General features: G+C 46.6%; 1 protein-coding gene across 3 annotated transcripts in view; it reads left to right on the forward strand.

The window, feature by feature from the left end:
* NAV2 (neuron navigator 2) overlaps nt 1–18,620 on the forward strand; it is a 390,873-nt gene that overhangs the window by 263,726 nt on the left and 108,527 nt on the right. For all 3 annotated transcript variants that reach the window (XM_040980004.1, XM_040980005.1, XM_040980003.1), the window contains one exon: nt 975–1,097. In XM_040980004.1, coding sequence (XP_040835938.1) covers nt 975–1,097 — 123 coding nt within the window. The remainder of the gene's footprint in view (nt 1–974; nt 1,098–18,620) is intronic.

Below are 18,620 nucleotides of genomic sequence, written 5' to 3' on the forward strand. Positions count from 1 at the left end.
TGATTCAGCTGAAAATCTGAAATGCTTGCATCCTCAGGCACCTTACAGGGTGCTGGGGGACACAGTTTCTCTGTGCCTTCTGTTCTCAGAAGCTGAAGATCAAGACACACCACACTCCTTTATGGCATTCTGTGAAGGAACCAAGGGAAATATGAGATGCAGCTGCCTCACCTACATCGTGTAGGTGCCCAACCTCTTAAGAACGTGTCTTGTCGGTGGAGAGTCAGCCAGCTAAATGGAAAGTTCCAGGGATCTTTCCTTCCCTAAACAGCACTGATTAGTGTTGTTCACGGAGTTTTTAACAATACCCATAACAGTTCAGTAGCCAAGATGAAATGAACTATTATAGATTCTTACTGATGTTGACAACCATAGTAACGTGTTTGCTCTTATTCAAACTGTAGCACCTTTGCCACTTCCTTCTTTCACAAATGTTCATGTGGCCCTTGTAATTTTTTTCAGGTTCATTTAGATGAAAAGCCATGGACCCAGAAAAGGGACTTGCCTTTCGCAGTGAAAATGTCTCTTCTATCCTTCCTCCTTTCTTTCCTCTCTTCAAAGCTTGCCTGTTTTCTCCACTGCTCTATTCTGTAATAGTTAGGCCTATGCTTTGCTAATGACTTGTCAGTTCCATTGACATTCCTTAGGTAAAACACCTGCTTGTATAATTGCTGACATTAAAGAATGTCATGAGTCCACCTGACGGTATTGTTCTCAATGTTTCCCTTCTGCTCACAGGCTCCAGTGAGTTTGGATTAATTAAACTCAGGTCTTTTGCTTCCTTGTTTGCATGCTGGCAAGCCAGTGATCCTCTGGGCTGAATGAGTAGCTGAGTTAGCAGCAGGCTGTGATCATGGCCAGTGCCTTGGGGAAACCTCTCTCCTCCTCACATGGAGCACAAGGTTATCAATGGGGAGCTTGTGAGCTGCTCACTTTCTAACCGTGCAAATCATCATCCTCTTCTGTTTTTACAGGTACATGACCGACGGTGGGCTTGGCCTGTACACACGGCGCCTGAACCGGCTCCCTGATGGGATGGCTGTGGTGCGAGAGACACTGCAACGAAATACCTCTCTGGGCCTTGGAGATGCTGACAGGTAAGCTTGCTCCACATGAGCTTGGCTGGATGCAGAGATGATGCCAGAGTGGCCTGGGAAATGAGAGTTGTGATGCTGGGAAAGCGTATGGGGGATGCTTTAACACAATGAGTCGTAGGGCGCACTTGTGACTGTGCCTGAGGTTAGGAACTGGCACAGGAGGTAGAAGAGGGCTGCTGGGAGCTCTTGAGCCCTGCTTCTGTGTAGAGTCAATACAAGAGGTTCATTTCCATTGTTTTGACTGTTGCTGATGCGTCTTTATGGGGTCCGCAGCCCCAGAAACTGTCTTACTTCCTCTCTCATTAGGTAGCCTTCTGTGTACGCACTGTGACGCAGGGGAGGGCTGTGTGCAGAGGCAGCTCTGCTGGCCTTGGCCGCATGCTTGTCTCCGTGCTGCTCCTGTAGCCCGGTGATAGGAGGCAAAGCTTGTGGATGGGCTTTCCACACCACAGGCTGAGGAGTTGTCCTGAGAAAGGTATTGACCATGTTTCTTGCCATCACTGCCAGAAAAGAACAGAACTACAGATGACACAGCGGTAGAGAAAGAGGATTATTTGGCCTCCCAAGTTTTTCTGGTTCTTACTCTTACATGAACTGATTCTGTGACATTGAACAAGCCATTAACAAAGGGCTTTGGACCATATGATTTCTAAGATCTGTTCCAGCTCCAGTGTATTTCATTTCAGGATTTCAGTGCAGATTCCAAGTGCCCTTTGATGATCTGACTGTAAAAGAATTTTTCTGGCATACTTGACCTCTTTCCACATCTGGGTTGATGAGATACAACATGGAATTTAGATTTGAGTAGTTTGAAATGACCCTCTGGGTGCTAATCCTTACGTGGTAAACCTTGTGTGTCAAAAAGCAAAGTACTGGGGCCCAGCCTGGTAGCCTAGTGGCTAAAGTCCTTTGCATGCATGTGCCGGCATCCCATATGGATGCTGGATCTGATCCCGGCAGCCCCACTTTCCATCCAGCTCCCTGCTTGTGGCCTGGGAAAGCTTTGGAACCCTGCACCTGCTTGGGAGATCTGCAAGAGGCTCCTGGCTCCTGGCTTCAGATTGGCTCAGCACCAGCTATTGTGGCCACTTGGGAAGTGAATCAGCAGATAGAAGAGCTTCCTGTCTGTCTCTCCTCCTCTCTATATATATCTGCTGCCCAATATAAATAAATAAGTCTTAAAAAAAAAGTATTGGCGGAAGTGCAACTTCCTGCTGGGCACCTTGTGGGCCATGATTCTTTTTTTTTTTTAATTATTTTATTTTGATAATCTGTACACAGTTGATTAGAGCACAGAGGGTCAAGGGCCACAGGAAAGTAGGTAAGAACATTGTTTCCACCTTCTCTGTTTTTGTTCCTGTATCTGAGGTAAGGAGGGAGATAAAGAAAGAAGCCCCACCCAGCCTCCCACCCATCCCATGCTCCGGAAGGTGGAACAGACTCCGAGGGCAGTGCTCAAGTAGTTTTGAAAGTTCAGCAGTTCTGAATTGCTGCCAGTCTCGCCATTCCAAGCATGATAAAATCTCTCCAGAATGCACTGGCTGACATAGTCCACCTTAGAGTCTTGTTTGCCCAGATTTTCACTGCCAACACATGGCATGTTCTGTTCTCTGTCCTTTATTGTGGTACTGGGTGTCCTCTGAAGGTTCCTATGGTCTGCCATATGCTGCATGTGCACCTGGGTATGTAGGCACTGCTCCGTCTGAGCCTCTGAGGAGGCTCATCTTTGACATAAGGAGCATGCTTCTTAAGAGCTTGGTCACTTCTCTGGTTCTCTCACTTCAGAGAAATATGGCAGTACATGAAACATGCTAACATCACAGCCAGAAATGGAATTTGCTGAAGAGGACTCTTCTGTTTTGAGGGGAGGCTGGGGTGCTTGTGCTGCTGCAGAGCCCTGAGTCAGTTGTCTGGAACTTGGGATCTGGCTCAGTGTCTACTGCGGACTTGACCATGTCCTTCTTAGACTCCCTGCCATGGGTCAGGATGGTGATTTATATCAGGGATGTCAGAAGGTAGATTGTCAGAATGCTAGAGTTCTAGCCCAAATCTACTTTCTTCCTATAATTAATTTCAAAAAAAAGATACTGGTTTAAATCTTCGATAGAAACACAAGTTATTTGAAAACTGATCCTTTCACTTTTTTGGAAATTTTACTTATTTGAAAGGACAAGTGACAGAAAGAGGAGAGACAGAAATTTTCTGTCTGCTGGTTCACACCCCAAATGACTACAGTTCAGAACTGGTACAGACTATAGCCAAGAGCCAGGAATTTCATCTAGTTCTCCCACATAAGTGGAAAGGGTCCAAGTATTTTCTACTGTTTTCCCAGGCACATTTGTAGGGAGCTGGATCAGAAGCAGAGCAGCTGGGACTTGAACTGGTACTCCAACATGGGATGCCAGCTTTGCAAACAGCAGCTTAGCCTGCATGCCACAATACTGGCTTCAAAAGCTCTTTCTCAGGCATAAACTCTCTAACTAATAACTTTATAGTAAATATTATGGGACAGGGAGAAGAGTAGCAACAGCACCCCCATGGGAAATCTCTCAATTTGCTAAGTTATTTTGCTTGTGCATGCTGTCCTGTAAACATGCATAAATGCATGCTTTACAATGTGTAAGGACTTTCACAGCAGCAGAAGAATCTGTGCTCAGCAATTTAATGTAATGCTTGCCTGCACGGTTAATGGAATTATTACTACAGCTGAGCTTGTTCCTGCATTTGGAAATGAGGGGAAAAGATGGATGGCCTTGTTATTTTACTTTGGTCTTTATGGTTCAACCAAATAGACAACCGGGCCTCCGGGCCTAGCTCACACTGAAGGACTTGGTAAGCTCATGCATTTATGAATGAATGAATAACCAAATAAATTTAAGATTTATTTAATTTCATTGGAAAAGCGATTTAGAGAGAGAGGAAGGTACAGAGAAAGATCCTTTGTCTACTGGTTCCTTTCCCAGGTGGCTGCAATGGCCAGAGCCGAGCTGATCTAAAGCCCGGAGCCAGGGACCTCTTCTAGATCTCCCATGTGGGTGCAGGGTCCCAAGGCTCTGGGCCGTCCTTGACTGCTTTCCAAGGCCACAAGCAGGGAGCTGGATGGGAAGCAGAGCAGCCAAGACACAAGGCAGCACCCAAATGGGATGCTGGCACATACAAGGCAAAGACATGGACATGAATAAACCAAATTTTAAAGAAATAATTCAGGTGGCTTTTGTAAAATTACACTTCAATATTAATTGCAATTTTTTTTCCTATTTCTTAAATCACTAGCTGTGGAATTTATTTGTTTTTATTAAAAAGGAGGTGAGATAGAGCTGTCTTATGCTGATTTACTAGCCAGTGCTCACAGTGGCCAGGAGTGGATCAGGCTAAAAGCTGCGAGCTGGGGGCCTGGCACGATGGTGCAGTGGTTAAGGTCCTCGCCTTGCACGCCCGGGATCCCATATGGGCGCCGGTTCTAATCCTGGCAGCCCCCACTTCCCTCCAGCTCCATGCCTGTGGCCCGGGAGGACAGCCCAAAGCTTTGGGACCCTGCACCTGTACGGGAGACCTGGAAGAGGCTCCTGGCTTCGGATTGGCATAGCATCGGCGGTTGCGGCCGCCTGGGGAGTGAATCATCGGACGGAAGATCTTCCTCTCTGCCTCTCCTCTCTGTATATCTGCCTTTCCAATAAAAATAAAATAAATCTTAAAAAAAAAAAAAAAAAAAGCTGCGAGCTAGGACCACAAGCCAAGTCTCCTGAATGGGTGGGAGGAACTCGCTTACTTGAAGCATCCCTGTTGCCTCCTCCAGACTGTGTTAGCAGAGAACTGGAATCCAGAGTCAGCCAGTATTCAAATCAGTTACTCTGGCATGGGGTATGTGCAAGTGCCTTCACTGGTAGCTTCACCCTCAGGTTGAATTCCAGCCCCGTTTGAACTATTTTTCTTAAGTTCTGAGCTGTAGGCAAGAGATATTTTGTACTGTTCTAGTACAATGCTACTGTGAACAGACCATAGTGGTGCTTTAGCTTGGCCAAGTTGAAATAGCCGATTAGTTTTTATAAAGCACTTCATGAAGATCTCTTGTAAAAATCTGTGCTAAATAAATGTTGCCCAAAGTGGGAGACTAATGTTAGTAGTGCAGGAGCTAATTCCAGTGTGTTTTTTTAATATTCGATTTTTTTGGAAAGGTTTATGTAAAAAATGAGATACAGAGAAAGATCTTTCATCTGCTGGTTCACTCCAAATGGCTGCAATGGCCAGAGCTGAGCCGATTTAAAGCCAGGAACCAGGAGCATCTTTTGGGTCTTCCACATAAGTGCAAGGTCCACCGTGTGAGTGCAGGGTTTTATGCTTTAGCCATGCTTCACTGCTTTCCCAGTCCATCAGCTTTGAGCCGAATATGAAGTGAAACAACCAGGTCAATATGAACTAGCAGCCATATGAGATGCCAGTACTTGGGGATGGAGGATTAGTCAGTTGAACTATCACACCAACCCCAATTTCAAAGTTTATATTAAATTATATTGTAATGTTTTTTAAAGTGTATACAGTCAGCATGTCAAAGTCTTGATTTTACAAATATTCCTAATGATGAGGAGAGCATCGGCTTGAGATTATTTAATGTGAAATATGAAGGAAGGCAGTCTCAGAGGATGGGGAAAGTGGCTCAAGTCCGAGTGATATTCTCAGCTCAGCAGTGGGAACCATTCTTGACCCATTTAGACGGATGGCCAAAATTCTTCCCTTCTACCCTGATAAACACAGCTTCCAGACCTAAGGTATTTTCAGGAAATTCTGTGCAAAAACACAGCCCAGTCTTTGTGGAGTCACACATAAGCAGTGAACCACAGGCCCTTCAGGAAACAGGAAAAATACTGAGAGCTCAGACTCAAGCAAAGGGAATACAAGCTTGAGGGTGGTGATTCACAGCGGGAATAAGCAGATGATTAACCTCCTCAGCACGAAGCCCAGAGAACAGTTGCCAGTAAGGGACACTGACCTGCAGAGCGGACCTTGACTGTTTGCAGCAGGAAGTGGCTGGGGTATCTTCAAGGTTATTAAAAGTAACTGATAGGAATGTGTACCTTCAGAGGCTGGGAGATAGAGACCATGTCACTTTGTGGGTCCTGTATGTCACCAGCCAGCTCTGGGGAAACAATACACGAAGATAGTGCCTTCAGAATGCCCAGTCTGCCCTTGATCTCCTGTCACTCTTCAGGGTTGCCACCCCAGGGCTCCAGGTTTTTCCTGATAATAATCAGGGGCTCCATCCAGCAAGCCAGAGCCAGACGGCTGGGAAGGAAGGATCAAAAGGAACAGACAGAGGTGGCTTAATGCATGTCATAGGCCTCAGATAACAGCCACATGAGCTCTTGCACGGAGAGCTCTGGACTGAGACCTGGAGGCCTGGATGCCAGCGTGTGGATATGGTTGGAGAGTGTCCTCAAAGCTTCATGTGCTGAGAAGTAATTCTCAGTGTGAAATATATTAAAATGGCACAAACTAAATCTGATTCTGGTATTTAGAAGTGGAAGGTGGTTAGGGTTTAATATCTCTCTTCTCTTTATAAGTTTACCTGCTCTGTGACACTCAATAATTAGTGACAAAATGGACTGATTCACTGCCCTATCAGGAAGTCAAATGGTTTACTGAATTCTTACCAGCTCTCCCCTCAGAACCCATCCAAAGTGTTTGAGCTCCAGTGAGTTAAGAGCTATGAAAGCTCCAAGCTCAGCACACAAAGTTTTCTCTTACACACCTCTTTCTTGGTCCTTCCAGAGCATCTCCGCACTCATCAGCCCCACTCAGTGTGGTACTGCAGCATCCCAGGGGCAGGTAAACACCGCTGAGAGCACCAGAGACAGAAGGGCTCTTGGGAGGATGACCTTAGAATTGCTCAGTGACTCTTCTAAACCCTGAGCATGCCTCTTGAATGCCAATGGCTTTCCTTTAGGCAATAAAAACACATTAGTTCAAACCTTCCAAGGACAAAAAACAAATGCCCTATGGTTAACAAAAAAAAAAAAAAAATAGAGCCTAATACTGGAACTGTCCCTCCAGCATTGTGCCAGGGAACAAAGCAGAAAGGAAAGCCCAGTTTTGTTTGCCTTCTTATTACAAGTGATGCGTTACTTTCCAAATTATGAATGTTTTAGGTATGGGGATTGTTGTTTCTGTCATTGTACAGACTTCTCAGTCTGTGTTTGGGACCTTGGCACTCGGAGCTGTCCCAGTTTCACCCTGAATTGAGAGGCTGCTCTCAGGAGAACTTCATGGCGTGAGGATGTAACCATGCAACCTGGTATTCGAGAAGCCTGCCAAGCCAACTCTCCTTCCTTGCCCAGAGTGTCTAAAGCACTCCAAGAACCCAGGGCACTGCTTGGCTTTGTTTTTTTGTGCAGAACAAAGCTGCCCTCCTGGCACCGAAGAGTGCATTCACATTTCCAGACCCAACCTGGAGGGCCTGGGCAGCAGTCCCCAGCCTGCAGATGTAATTGGTGGTGAGTCCTTGTTTAATAAATCCCATGCCAGTTAGTCTTCAGGCATGATTCCTGCTGGAATCCGCAGAACAGAAAGAACAATTAGGACAAGAGATCTTACTACAGATGCCCACCTCTTACTCACAGAATATTTGGATATATAATGTTGCATGGCAAGAGTGAATTAAGGCAGCATTCAAAAAGTAAGACTGTGTCACATTCTGTAACTGGGTCCAATATAAAAAAAATTATTTTTATTGGAAATGCATATCAGATTTATGGAACAAAGGAAAGACAGAGAAAAATCCTCTATCTGCTGGTTTACTCCCCACATAGTCGCAACAGCTGGAGCTGAGTTGATCCAAAGCTAGGAGCTTCTTTGAGTGTTCAAAGCAGATGCAGGGTTCCAAGGCTTTGGGGTATCGTCTACTGCCTTTAAGGAGGAAGCTGGTTGGGAAGTGGAGTAGCTGGGACTCAAACTGGCACCCATATGGAATGGTGGTATTGCAGGCAGCAGCTTAGCCCACCACAGCACCATGACAGACTTTTTAGGAGTAAAGGAGACATAAAAGGAGATTGGAATGATGTGTTGTGAGAAGGGCTCAACATGCCATTTCTGGCTTGGAAGTTAGAGAAAGAAGACTCTAGGCAGAGGATGCCAGGAGCTTCAGTGGAGGGGGGAGAAGTTAATGCCCCAGAAATGAGCTGCCAATAACTATGCCGTTTAGCCTGTGAGACTCATGTCAGATTTATGACTCACAGAGGTTGTGATAATATGTTTTTTACTGCTTTTAGCCCTAAAGTTTATAGTAACATGGCAGGGCAACCATAGAAACTATTATCAGAACATGAACAATACCAGGATCCATTTCCTGATGGGTTGCGCTATACCAGGCTCTGCACCAGGCACCTTGTAAACATCATCTCATTAACACTTGATGCTTTGACAGGAGATAGTGTGCTGGTTTCATGGACTTGAAGCAGTGGTACTTAAGAAGGGTAATAACCTGGTACCAAATCACACAAAGAACAAGTGTCCAAGCTGAGAGTCAAACTGAGTCCCATCTGCTACACACACATATTCTCCACCTTATTACCTGCCTCTTTAAGGGAGCTGTTCTGTGGAGATTCTTCCAGTTCCTAACTCCAGTAGCTCCAAGCCCTTGTTTTGAGACCCTCTGGTTGAATGAGCCCCCAAAATCCACACCATGCTCAAATGGCTAGAAAAGTGAATTCAGTCCTCAAGGAACTATCAAAGCCACTTGCTTTAGGAGCAAAAGAGCAGGGTTTCTGGATTCACCACACCTTGTCCCAGACATCTGACAAACAGACCCTGTAGAGAGACATGCCATACCTTTTATCTGAGTGACCTCGGGCACCAAGGGAGAGATCCTCTCTTACATAAAGCGAAAGACGTGACTGTTTGAACTCCTTGCAGATTCAGAAGAGGGATGCTGGTTGGTGAATTCTGTCTCCTGCAGTTGTGTGTTGTAAGTTCGGGAGGAGTCCATGAACTCAAGGCCCCGTGTCAGGGCTGACATTTCCCCATAGTGACCTAGGAAACCGGGCTGCAGGGTGATATGCTTCTTCCTGGATGAGAAGATGCCTCTAGCAAAGCACCCAACCTGGGTGATCATCTCCTGCCATCCGTACTCCTCTCTCCTTTCCTCTCCTCTCCTTTCCTATCCTCTCCTCTCCTTTCCTCTCCTCTCCTCCCCTTTCCTATCCTCTCCTCTCCTGCTTGTGTTTTCTCAAGTCTCCTGCCATCTGCACTCCCCTCCCATCTCTTCTGCTTGTGTATATACAACCTCAAAGCAAGAGTAAAAGTCACTTTCATTCATTAGCTCAGCACTGCAGCCTTGGAGGCAAATCTCTATTTCCGTGGTAACAGGGTAATAATTACTCCTTGGCCTTTCCGGGGGGTTGCTGTTCTGCCGCCGCTCCTGTGGGACGGGTAGGCAGGGGCCACCTGTGCTGAACAGGGGGTGGTGCTGGCAGGAAGCAAACCATCTGCACCATAAACCACAAAGGATTTCTCCCAGAGGGTTGGAATGCCGGATATCTTTTCTTGCTTTAAACACACACACACACACAAACACACACACATACACACTGTGGACAGTGTTCCACCAGGAATCTCATCATTTGTTATGTTGCACAACCTCTTAACTCCGTTACAAGATAGCAGAAGCAAAACCTGGCTGGGGGAGAGGGGCACCATTACATCCCACAATGGTGCCCTCTCAGGCGTTGTTTAAAGATCATGTATAGATTTGATGCTTGTCCCAAGTGTGAATGAAAAGATGGGTAGTAGTCTGTAAGCAAGAATGAGAGGCAGAAGAGAAAGTAAAAAATGGGACATTTTTTTCCCTGTGCTTATTGCCCAAAGCCAATCCCCAGTGACAGTGTCACTACATCTGTGCCCTATGACAGAAATAACTCGGAGTATTTAAAACCTGGGAAAGTCAGAGCAGAAGAGGTTATCCTGTCTGGCATGCAGCTCCACACACTCCCCCTCAACTTTGGCTCCATTTTCAGGCCAGTGGAGCCTGTGTTGTATGTCATTCTATCTCTAGGACTGAGGGAGGAAGAGGAACCATCATTTAGAGCATTGACAATCCTCAAAGCCAGAAGGAAAGTAGGGAACCACATGCTGATCTCTTATGACTTCTGCCTGGTAACAACCTATGTATCTGTGTTTACTTGTCATTGGACAGGGGAAGGCGCACAACATTGAGATTCAAAGGTGTCAGGAAGTACAGTTCTGCTATGTGCTGGCAAGGGGAGTAGGATGCCTGTGGTCACCTGTTCTAATGACATGATTTGTTACATACACTAACAGCCAGAACTTAATGCCCCTTTATTTAACCCACTGTGTGGTATGTGATTTGTCACAATTTGCTGTGTGTCTGTCAGATAACACATGGCCTCTAGTAGCTAATGGGTATAGGAACGGGAACAGGTATAATTCCTTTGAGATAAATGAGGAACATGATAACTGAATTAGCTAGGCAGTTTTATCCAATGCTTCGGTCAGTAGGAACACAGTTTTATCCAGTGCTTTGTAGTCATAGGACTACACTGAAGAAGCTAAAGTTGGGCAGACAGCAGTTAAACGATTGCTTGGCACACTCACATCAAATATTGGAGTGTCTGATTCCAGCCTAAGCTGTTTCACTTCTGTTTCCTGCTAATGCACCTGGAGAAAAAAGCAAAAGTAGCTCAAGTACCTGATTCTTACCACCCACATGAGAGAACTGGCCTGGGTTCAGGGCCCCTGACTTCAGCCTGGCCTAGCGACAGCCTCAGCTGCTGCGGCCATTTGTGAACTGAATAGCAGCTGAAAGATACTTTTTCATCTACCTATTGGTCTTTCAAATAAAACGAAAATGAATTTTTTAGATGAAAGAGGTTAATAGTCAAGTAATAGAAAGGTAATTATGGGCTCAGTGATATAGAACTTTCTGTGGGAGCTGGGAGCAAAGGGGACTAAACGTGGTCCTACACTGGGAACCCTGATAATATACTGGATACTTCTTTTCCTGTCTATGAGGATTTGAAAGATCCTTTAGCAACTTTTTTTCTGAGTGTCAAATTGGCTCAGTTAGCTCTTCATCTCTTTGAGACTTCCTGAAACATCCTCCTTCACTAGTGAAGAGCAGCTTCACTGCAGTTGGTTTTGGTATGAGGAGGTCCTCTCGCAGTAACTGTGGATGTGTGTATTATCTGTATAGTGCTGAGTGCAGTCAGGGATGCTTGACGCTGCATTGGGAATCAAGGACTGCCAGCTGTGAATATCTTGGGCATGAAGCTTTCCCTCTCCGCACCCCCTGTTCTTCTTGTGTGTGTGTTCAGACTGGCTGGGAGTTAAGGCTCCCTAGCTCCTGTGAGATGATGCTCTTGTTTACCTCTTGAATCACAGAGTTAACCGAATGACTCATGGGCAGAGCTCATCCACGTAGGGCAAGGACTCCATAGATCCCTCCTCCCTGACAGCCCTGACAGCGTGTGGAATGCATGATACTATAGCAGTTGTGAATGGGCTTCTCATGTACAGCTGCTCTGCTTAGCATCCTCCTCTTCTGCATACAGCTGACCCATTACAGGGAGGAGAAAGCCCCAACTTGTCTATCCTTTGCTTCACCACTGAGCCTGCTCTAAGCCACAGCGTGCCCAGAAGTTTGAGAGAGACGAGTAGCCATTGTCACTGATGACAGCTACAGAGGAGGGCCCAGGACTGAAGGACCAAGACCAGTTTGAGATCTTCCAGAGGGGAAGGGGTGCTTGAAGGAGAAGGTGATAGGCCTTGGATTTGCTGGTGCTTTGGAGATACTGGGCTTTCATGCATTGCAGTGGATTGTTCCAATTGGACCTTCACCAAAATTATATTAAGAGAGGAAGCTCATAGAATTGTAGTCTTGTTTTCATCAAGATAACAACATTCCAAGTCACTGATAAAGCAATGAATTGTATTTATTTTGGTGGGTGTTTTGACTTGAGCTTTAATTAGACTTGGACATACAATGTTCTCTAAATCAGCATGAACAGCGGGTGCTGCCTGTCCTGTGCAGAACAGCAGGTGGTCAGCTTCAAGAGCAAGCAGTTTTGGGGGTGTGGAAGGATTTCCCTACTCTGGTTTCTCATGCAATGGATAGACTGTGCATGGTACACCATAGTCCTAGAAGATGAAGCATTTTAAAGGCAAACCAGGGCTGGCATTGTAGCATAGCAGGTAAAAGCTGCTGCCTGCCACCAGCATCCCATATTAGTGCCAACTTATGTCCCAGCTGCTCCCATTCCAGTTCATTTCCCTGATAATGGCAGAAGATAATATAAGTATCTGGACCTCTGCCACCTATGTGGGAAACCCGGAAAGAGTTCCTAGCTTAGTCTGACCTGGCATTAGTGTTGGGGTCATCCGGAGAGTGAACTAACAAATGAAAGCTATCTCTATCTCTCTCTGTTGCTCACTCTCCCTCTTTCAAATATCAATTCATCTTTTTAAAAATCATTTTATAATAAGATTTGTTTATTTTTATTGGAAAGTCAGATATACAGAGAGCAAGATCGTCAGTCGGCTGGTTCACTCCCCAAGTGGCTGCAATGATCAGAGCTGAGCCAATCCAAAGCTAGGAGCCATGAACTTCCTCCAGGTCTCCCACATGGGTGCAGGGATCCAAAGCGTTGGGCCGTCCTCAACTGTTTTCCCGAGCTATAAGCAGGGAACTGGATGGGAAGTGGGGCTGCTGGCATTAGAACTGGCACCCATATGAGATCCCAGTGTGTGCAAGGGCTACCGCACTGGGCCCAAAAATAATCATTTTTTTTTGAAGTTAGAAAAAAGTTATGCAGGGAAAAAGATGAGTTTAACACATATGGAAGCCCGGGTTTGGAAAGGTGACATTTCTTTTATGTAAAGGAGCAAAGTTTCAGACTTGGGGTCTCTGCCCATACAATCTTTGCTTTTGATCATTATGCTTGCTTTCAATTCTGTTCTCAGGCTCAGCTGCCCCCCTTCCAAGAAGGTGAGCCTCATTTGGGGCTGCAAGAGTACCTGGCACATGTTTGCTTAGTATCCAGTTCCTGCTGTGCTGTTAGGAGAAGTCAGCACATCTGTGTGCTGACCTCAGACAGTATCCACAACTACAGCATTTGGCTGGGACTATTTTTCTCCTGGGAGTGGCTTTTGCCGGAGACCCCTGTGGCTTCTCAGTGGCTCAGTAACACAGGAAGAGGAGGCTGGCACCCCAGCTGCGGCCCCCTTGCTTTCCCTGGTTGGGTTCACACTCTAATTTATCTTCCCCATTGGTCGTGGTGTTCAGTACTGTACAATTGCCTGTAATAAGATCTGAAGAGCAACTCTGACATGTTGAGGGATGTAGTAAAGCTGGCTGGAGGAGATTGCAGGGGGACAAAAGGAAATGAGGTGGTTGGCATGGCTCAGTGGGCCCGGACTTCCAACTTGTACATTTCTGTCGTCACCTCCTCCCTTTCTCTTACCCCAAGACCTGAGAAGAGGGTTCCTCCAGTGGCAAATAAAGCTTTGTCACTGGCTGCTTGGTGGAGTTGTCAAGTGTAGCTTGTGAGTAACCTGTGATTGCCAGTGCTGGAACCCTGTGAAGAGGTGTATCAGGATGCAGTCTCAGGATGCAGGATCAGGTCTCTTTTCATGGGGTACAGAGCTGACTAGCATTCTGAGTATTGAGTGTAGGGGGTTGGTGAGAGTGCACTGCCAGGTGCCCAATGCAAGAGTCCCTGTGGAGAGAAGCCCATCTCTCCACTGTGTAGTAGCAACCCAGGAGGACTCTGGGTGCTCAAGGTGGAGTCCCTAGAGGGTTGCTTGTCCTCCCAGAGGACTCTTGGCAATTTGGGATCTGCACCTGCTCTGCTGCAGGTATTCTTCTAGCTGCTTTACTTAGCCTTTATTTCCCAGAGGCCCCAACAAGGTAGGAATTATCCCTGTTGAGGAGTTCTGAATGAGTGAGCCCAAGTGACTTGCTCACAGTCATGTAGACAGTGAAGGCAACATCCTATTTGAGCTTCCCTGCAACCCATCTCTTAAAGTGAGAATGGACCATGTTGATTATGCATGCATCCAGCTCTCTTTGTCTCAGAACAAATAGAAATAACCTCCTGCTTTCATTTACCTGCGAAACTCATGTTATGAGTTCCTGGCTCCAGGACTGACTGCGGGACTGGCTGCAGGACTGGTTCCAGCCCTGCCCTCTCTGGGAAGCCATGCTACTTTTTCCCTTCCTGCTCCTACCACAGGCAGGTTCCTTCTGGAACTCTCCATAACCTGTATTTTGTCCTCTGGGAACACCTACCATGCCTTAGGAATTGCTGGCTCCTAGGTGTGGTCTCCCTTTCTAGACACAAAGGGAACAACCAGAATAACAACCCTTCTTTTGCATTCCCAGACTTTATATAGGTCCTGGCCTACCCAATAGCAGATGTCTGCTATGTATTTAATGAATGAATAATTGCTAATAATATAGCAAATAAGTGAGTGTTTAGTTTCCTTCCTCTTCTTCCACACAGTTCACTGGCCAGTCTTGGCATTCCTCCTCCAAATAATCTCTTAACATCTCCTCCTGTCCCTCAGTGACCTTCAGGTGGCACATTCTACTCCGTGCAGCCATTGTAATCTTCTCAGCATACACTTCAACTTCACTCCACCACCTACCCGAAGGTTGGCTTCAGTGACTCTCCATTGCAAATAAAGTCAAGTCCAACTCCTTACCTAAGCCTCTAGGACAGTGCTTGTGCTCACTCCTGCCCCCCTCTCCACACATGCCACCTTCTCTTTTCCTGTCGAGAACTCATGCCTTCCTCCAGTCCTGTGAACTTGCCAACTCCTCTGTCGCTGCAACATCTTTGCACATGCCTGTGGCTGGAATGTGTTTGAGCATCTTCTCTCCCCAAGGCTGATTCAGGTCTCAACTCAAGCATCACCTTTCAGAGAGACTGTTTTGAGTACCCTACCTTAAGAAGGCAAAAGCCTTCTCAGAAATCATTTTTTTAGAGATCATTTTACATATAGTCTAATTATCTGTGTTAGTTTTACTTATGTTCTGTAATACCTCCCCCATAAGACAAAAAGCATTAGTAAGATAGGAATCAGTTTTCTGTGGGTGAATTTCCTCTTATTGCACAATGCCTGGCTCAGAGGGTACTCAGGACATGAACCATGAGTGAATAAATGACTGCCAGATCTGGGACTGAAGGGCTGACATTACAAATGTGATGTAGGCAAGAGCAAGCCAGCAAGGCTCCCTGAATAAATAGGATGGGGCTGCAATTTGTGAGGACAGAGCAACAGCCAGAGGCCAACCACTGCAGCAAGATACAAACTGCTTAGGAAGAAAGGGTAGTTAGCTTAGCTCATATTTCTGAAGGCTGTGTGTCAAATATCGTGCAAGCTCTGGTGCAGGCCCCTTGGCAAATGGAGGAGAGTGAGCAGAAGGATATGTAGTGAGACAGGAATGGAGTAAGATGTGGCAAAGACACCTGTGACAGTTCTGCCTGACAGCTGCTATCCGAGGGCACACCTTGAGTGATCTAAGGATCTCCCACTGGGCCCCGCCTCCTGTCATTTCCCATCACCACATGGGCCTTTAGGGGATTCAGCATGCAAGCCAGCCAGGGCTGACTCAAATCAACCCTGGCACTATAGGTTGTGGAAAACAATGCCACCCAGACCTCATAACAAATTATCCATGGCCCAAACCTGCCTCCCAGAAATAAGTGTCCAGGAGTTTCCATTGTGGGAGAATGATTTGACTCGGTCACAAACTACTTCTGGAAAACAATATTCTGAACCTGTGACTCCCCGGTTGGTGTGAGAGGTCAGCTAGCCATCTTGAGCCCCAACATCCCATCTCTGCTCATTCATTGGGCTGCTGTGAAGGCTAAGTAAGTGTACATTGAGAGGAGGTTGGCTCAGTGCTCAGGCCTGGAGTGTGCCCTCAATCCATAGCAGCAGTTTTTGCATTGCAATGAATCAGAATGCTGATTTCACACACAAGGAAAGTGAAGCACAGAAAGGCTAAATGCCTGCAACAGGGAGCAAGGGTTTAAATGAGAGTCCTTTCAGCCCCAGGGTCCATGCCATAGCTCTGGCCTATGTCCCCCCTGGGCCACTATGCATCTTTCTTATTTATTTGCTTGTGTTTGTGATTCTGCTTTGGAGAACCTTACTCAGTCCATTTCACCCTGCTTCTCCTGCCCTTGATCAACTTGGGTGAGAGAAAAGGGAAAAAAATACATGCATATGTGTGTATATGAAGATTTACTTATTTACTTGAGGACCCGGTAGGGTAGCCTGGTGGCTGAAGTCCTTGCCTTGAACACACCGGGATGCCATATGGGTGCCGGTTCTAATCCCTGCAGGCCCACTTCCCATCCAGCTCCCTGATTGTGGCCCAGAAAAGTAGCCGAATATGGCCCAAAGCCTTCGGACTCTGCACCCATGTTGGAGACCTGGAAGAAGTTCTTGGCTCCTGGCTTTGGATCAGTGCAGCTCTGGCCATGGCAGTCACTTGGGGAGTGAACCAGTGGACAGAAAATCTTCCTCTCTGTATATCTGACTTTGCAATATTTACTTGAAAGAAAAAGTAAGAGAGAGAACTCTTGTATTCACTCCCCCAAAAGGCTGCAGTGGCCAGCGCTGGGCCAGGCTGATGCCAGGAACCAGAACTGCATTCCAATCTCCCACGCAGGTGGCAGGAGCCCAAGCACCTTTGCCATCTTATGCTATTACACAGATGCATTTGCAGGAAGTTGTATTTGAAGCAATACAGCCAGGTCTTGAACCAGCACTTTGATATGGGATTCCTGTGTTACAACTGGTCACGTAACATGCTGCACTACAACACTGGGCCCCAACAGAGACAATATTTAAGGTCTGAGACCTCCAGAATAACTAAAAAATGCTAAAATAGTACACACACTCCATGTGCTGACAGAAGGGCCCTCTCTTTGGAACCAGTGAACTAACCACTGTGTAATGACATCAGAGGTACAAATGTGTTAAAATACCCAGCAGAGGCATTGTAACAACATGAAAGGGCTTATGTCCTTGTAGATTTGAATTTCTCTGGGAGCCATGCTCTAATTCCAGCTCTGCTTTTGGAAGTGAAGATCAGAGCCATAATTTGAGGGAGGGCTCAGAACTGGCCTGATTTATGCTTTTTTGTACAAGCTGTATTATGAAGCAGCCTTGGAGAGACTGAAGCAGGGCCACTAGCTAAGACAATTAAATGCCCTTGCTTCTCACTCTAAACAAAGCCCACAAGGATACCTCCATAGCTTCCCAAAGGCCAGATTCTTTAATTTTGTGGAAGAAAAAGCTAGTGAGCAAAGGCAGCAAGCTGGGAGAGCTCTGGTGACTGTCCACTGCAGGACATCTGCAGGGGAGGCTTTTGTGCACCAGCAGCACTTGTCATGCTAATGACCCCCAAACACATGAGGTGGGGGCCCTCCCCTGGAGAAGCTGTGCTCTTCCCTGGAGAAGTGGCCTACTCTGTGCTCTCAGAGACATTGTCCTGCTGTCCAAGCCTTGTTCCTTGGTGTGACACCCCAGCACAGCCACGGGGATCCTGCTCAAATGCAGAGCTGACCAGGGCATCAATGGCCTGCTTAAAACCTTTTGCTGCTCCACAATACCACAGGATGAAGTGCAGACCCCTGCAGTAGCCCCCTTGTCGCTGATCCCAGCCTCTGCTCCTATTGCCACAGTAAGCCTCCTCTCCCACTTCATACCCTGCAGCACCAGCCCTGCTGCTCCCCCAGCCACACCCCCACCCGCATCCCCTGGGAGCCTGTGTGTGAGATCAGCCCTGTGTCCTTGAAGAGAAGCCTTCTGAAAACAGTCACTGAGAGACTAATGCAAATGGCTCACTTATTTGTGGGTGCCCCGGGGCTTACTGTGTTTGAACCAGCCACCTCCTAATGATTAAACACTACACAAACATTAGGTGACCTGAGTTCTCCACTGTAAGTGGGCTGTAAACCAGAAAGGTCAGCAACTGTCCCATCGACTGGGAGGAAACATGGCTGGACAAATGCTTTCTGTCCTAAGCAACAAGCCCTGCACACAGAGCCTGGGAAGCTGACCCAGACCTAACAGGGAGCCAGGGAGAGAGGGAGTTGGGGTTCTGAGGCCACTGAGAGTGGAAAGTAGCAAAAAGCACCCTCCCCCTCCTTGCACCAGGTGTTCTATACATGCCATGTATGAATTTACAGCTACAGGTTGGGAAATGGACCTGGTAACTGACATTGACAGAATGCTGGTGAGATTTGTATTAATTACCTGTGTATGGATGGCAAATCAGTATCATCTTCAAATCAAATGATACAGCTGTCTCAAAGAACTTGGGTCTTTTGACTCAAGTCATACAGGAAACAAGTACTAGAGGACTAGAATTCAGGTCTTCTGTCCTTCTGATATGGGATTGTCTGTTATCACCAATGATGCACTCTGCTCTCAGCAGTTTGCAGGACTCCGTGACACAAAGGGCCAGAGAGAAATCGGTGCCTCTGATTCTATCTATGC

This window comes from Ochotona curzoniae, unplaced genomic scaffold, assembly GCF_017591425.1.
Source record: "Ochotona curzoniae isolate NIBS_2020 unplaced genomic scaffold, NIBS_Ocur_1.0 contig_3432, whole genome shotgun sequence".
In the NCBI taxonomy this organism is placed as follows: domain Eukaryota; kingdom Metazoa; phylum Chordata; class Mammalia; order Lagomorpha; family Ochotonidae; genus Ochotona; species Ochotona curzoniae.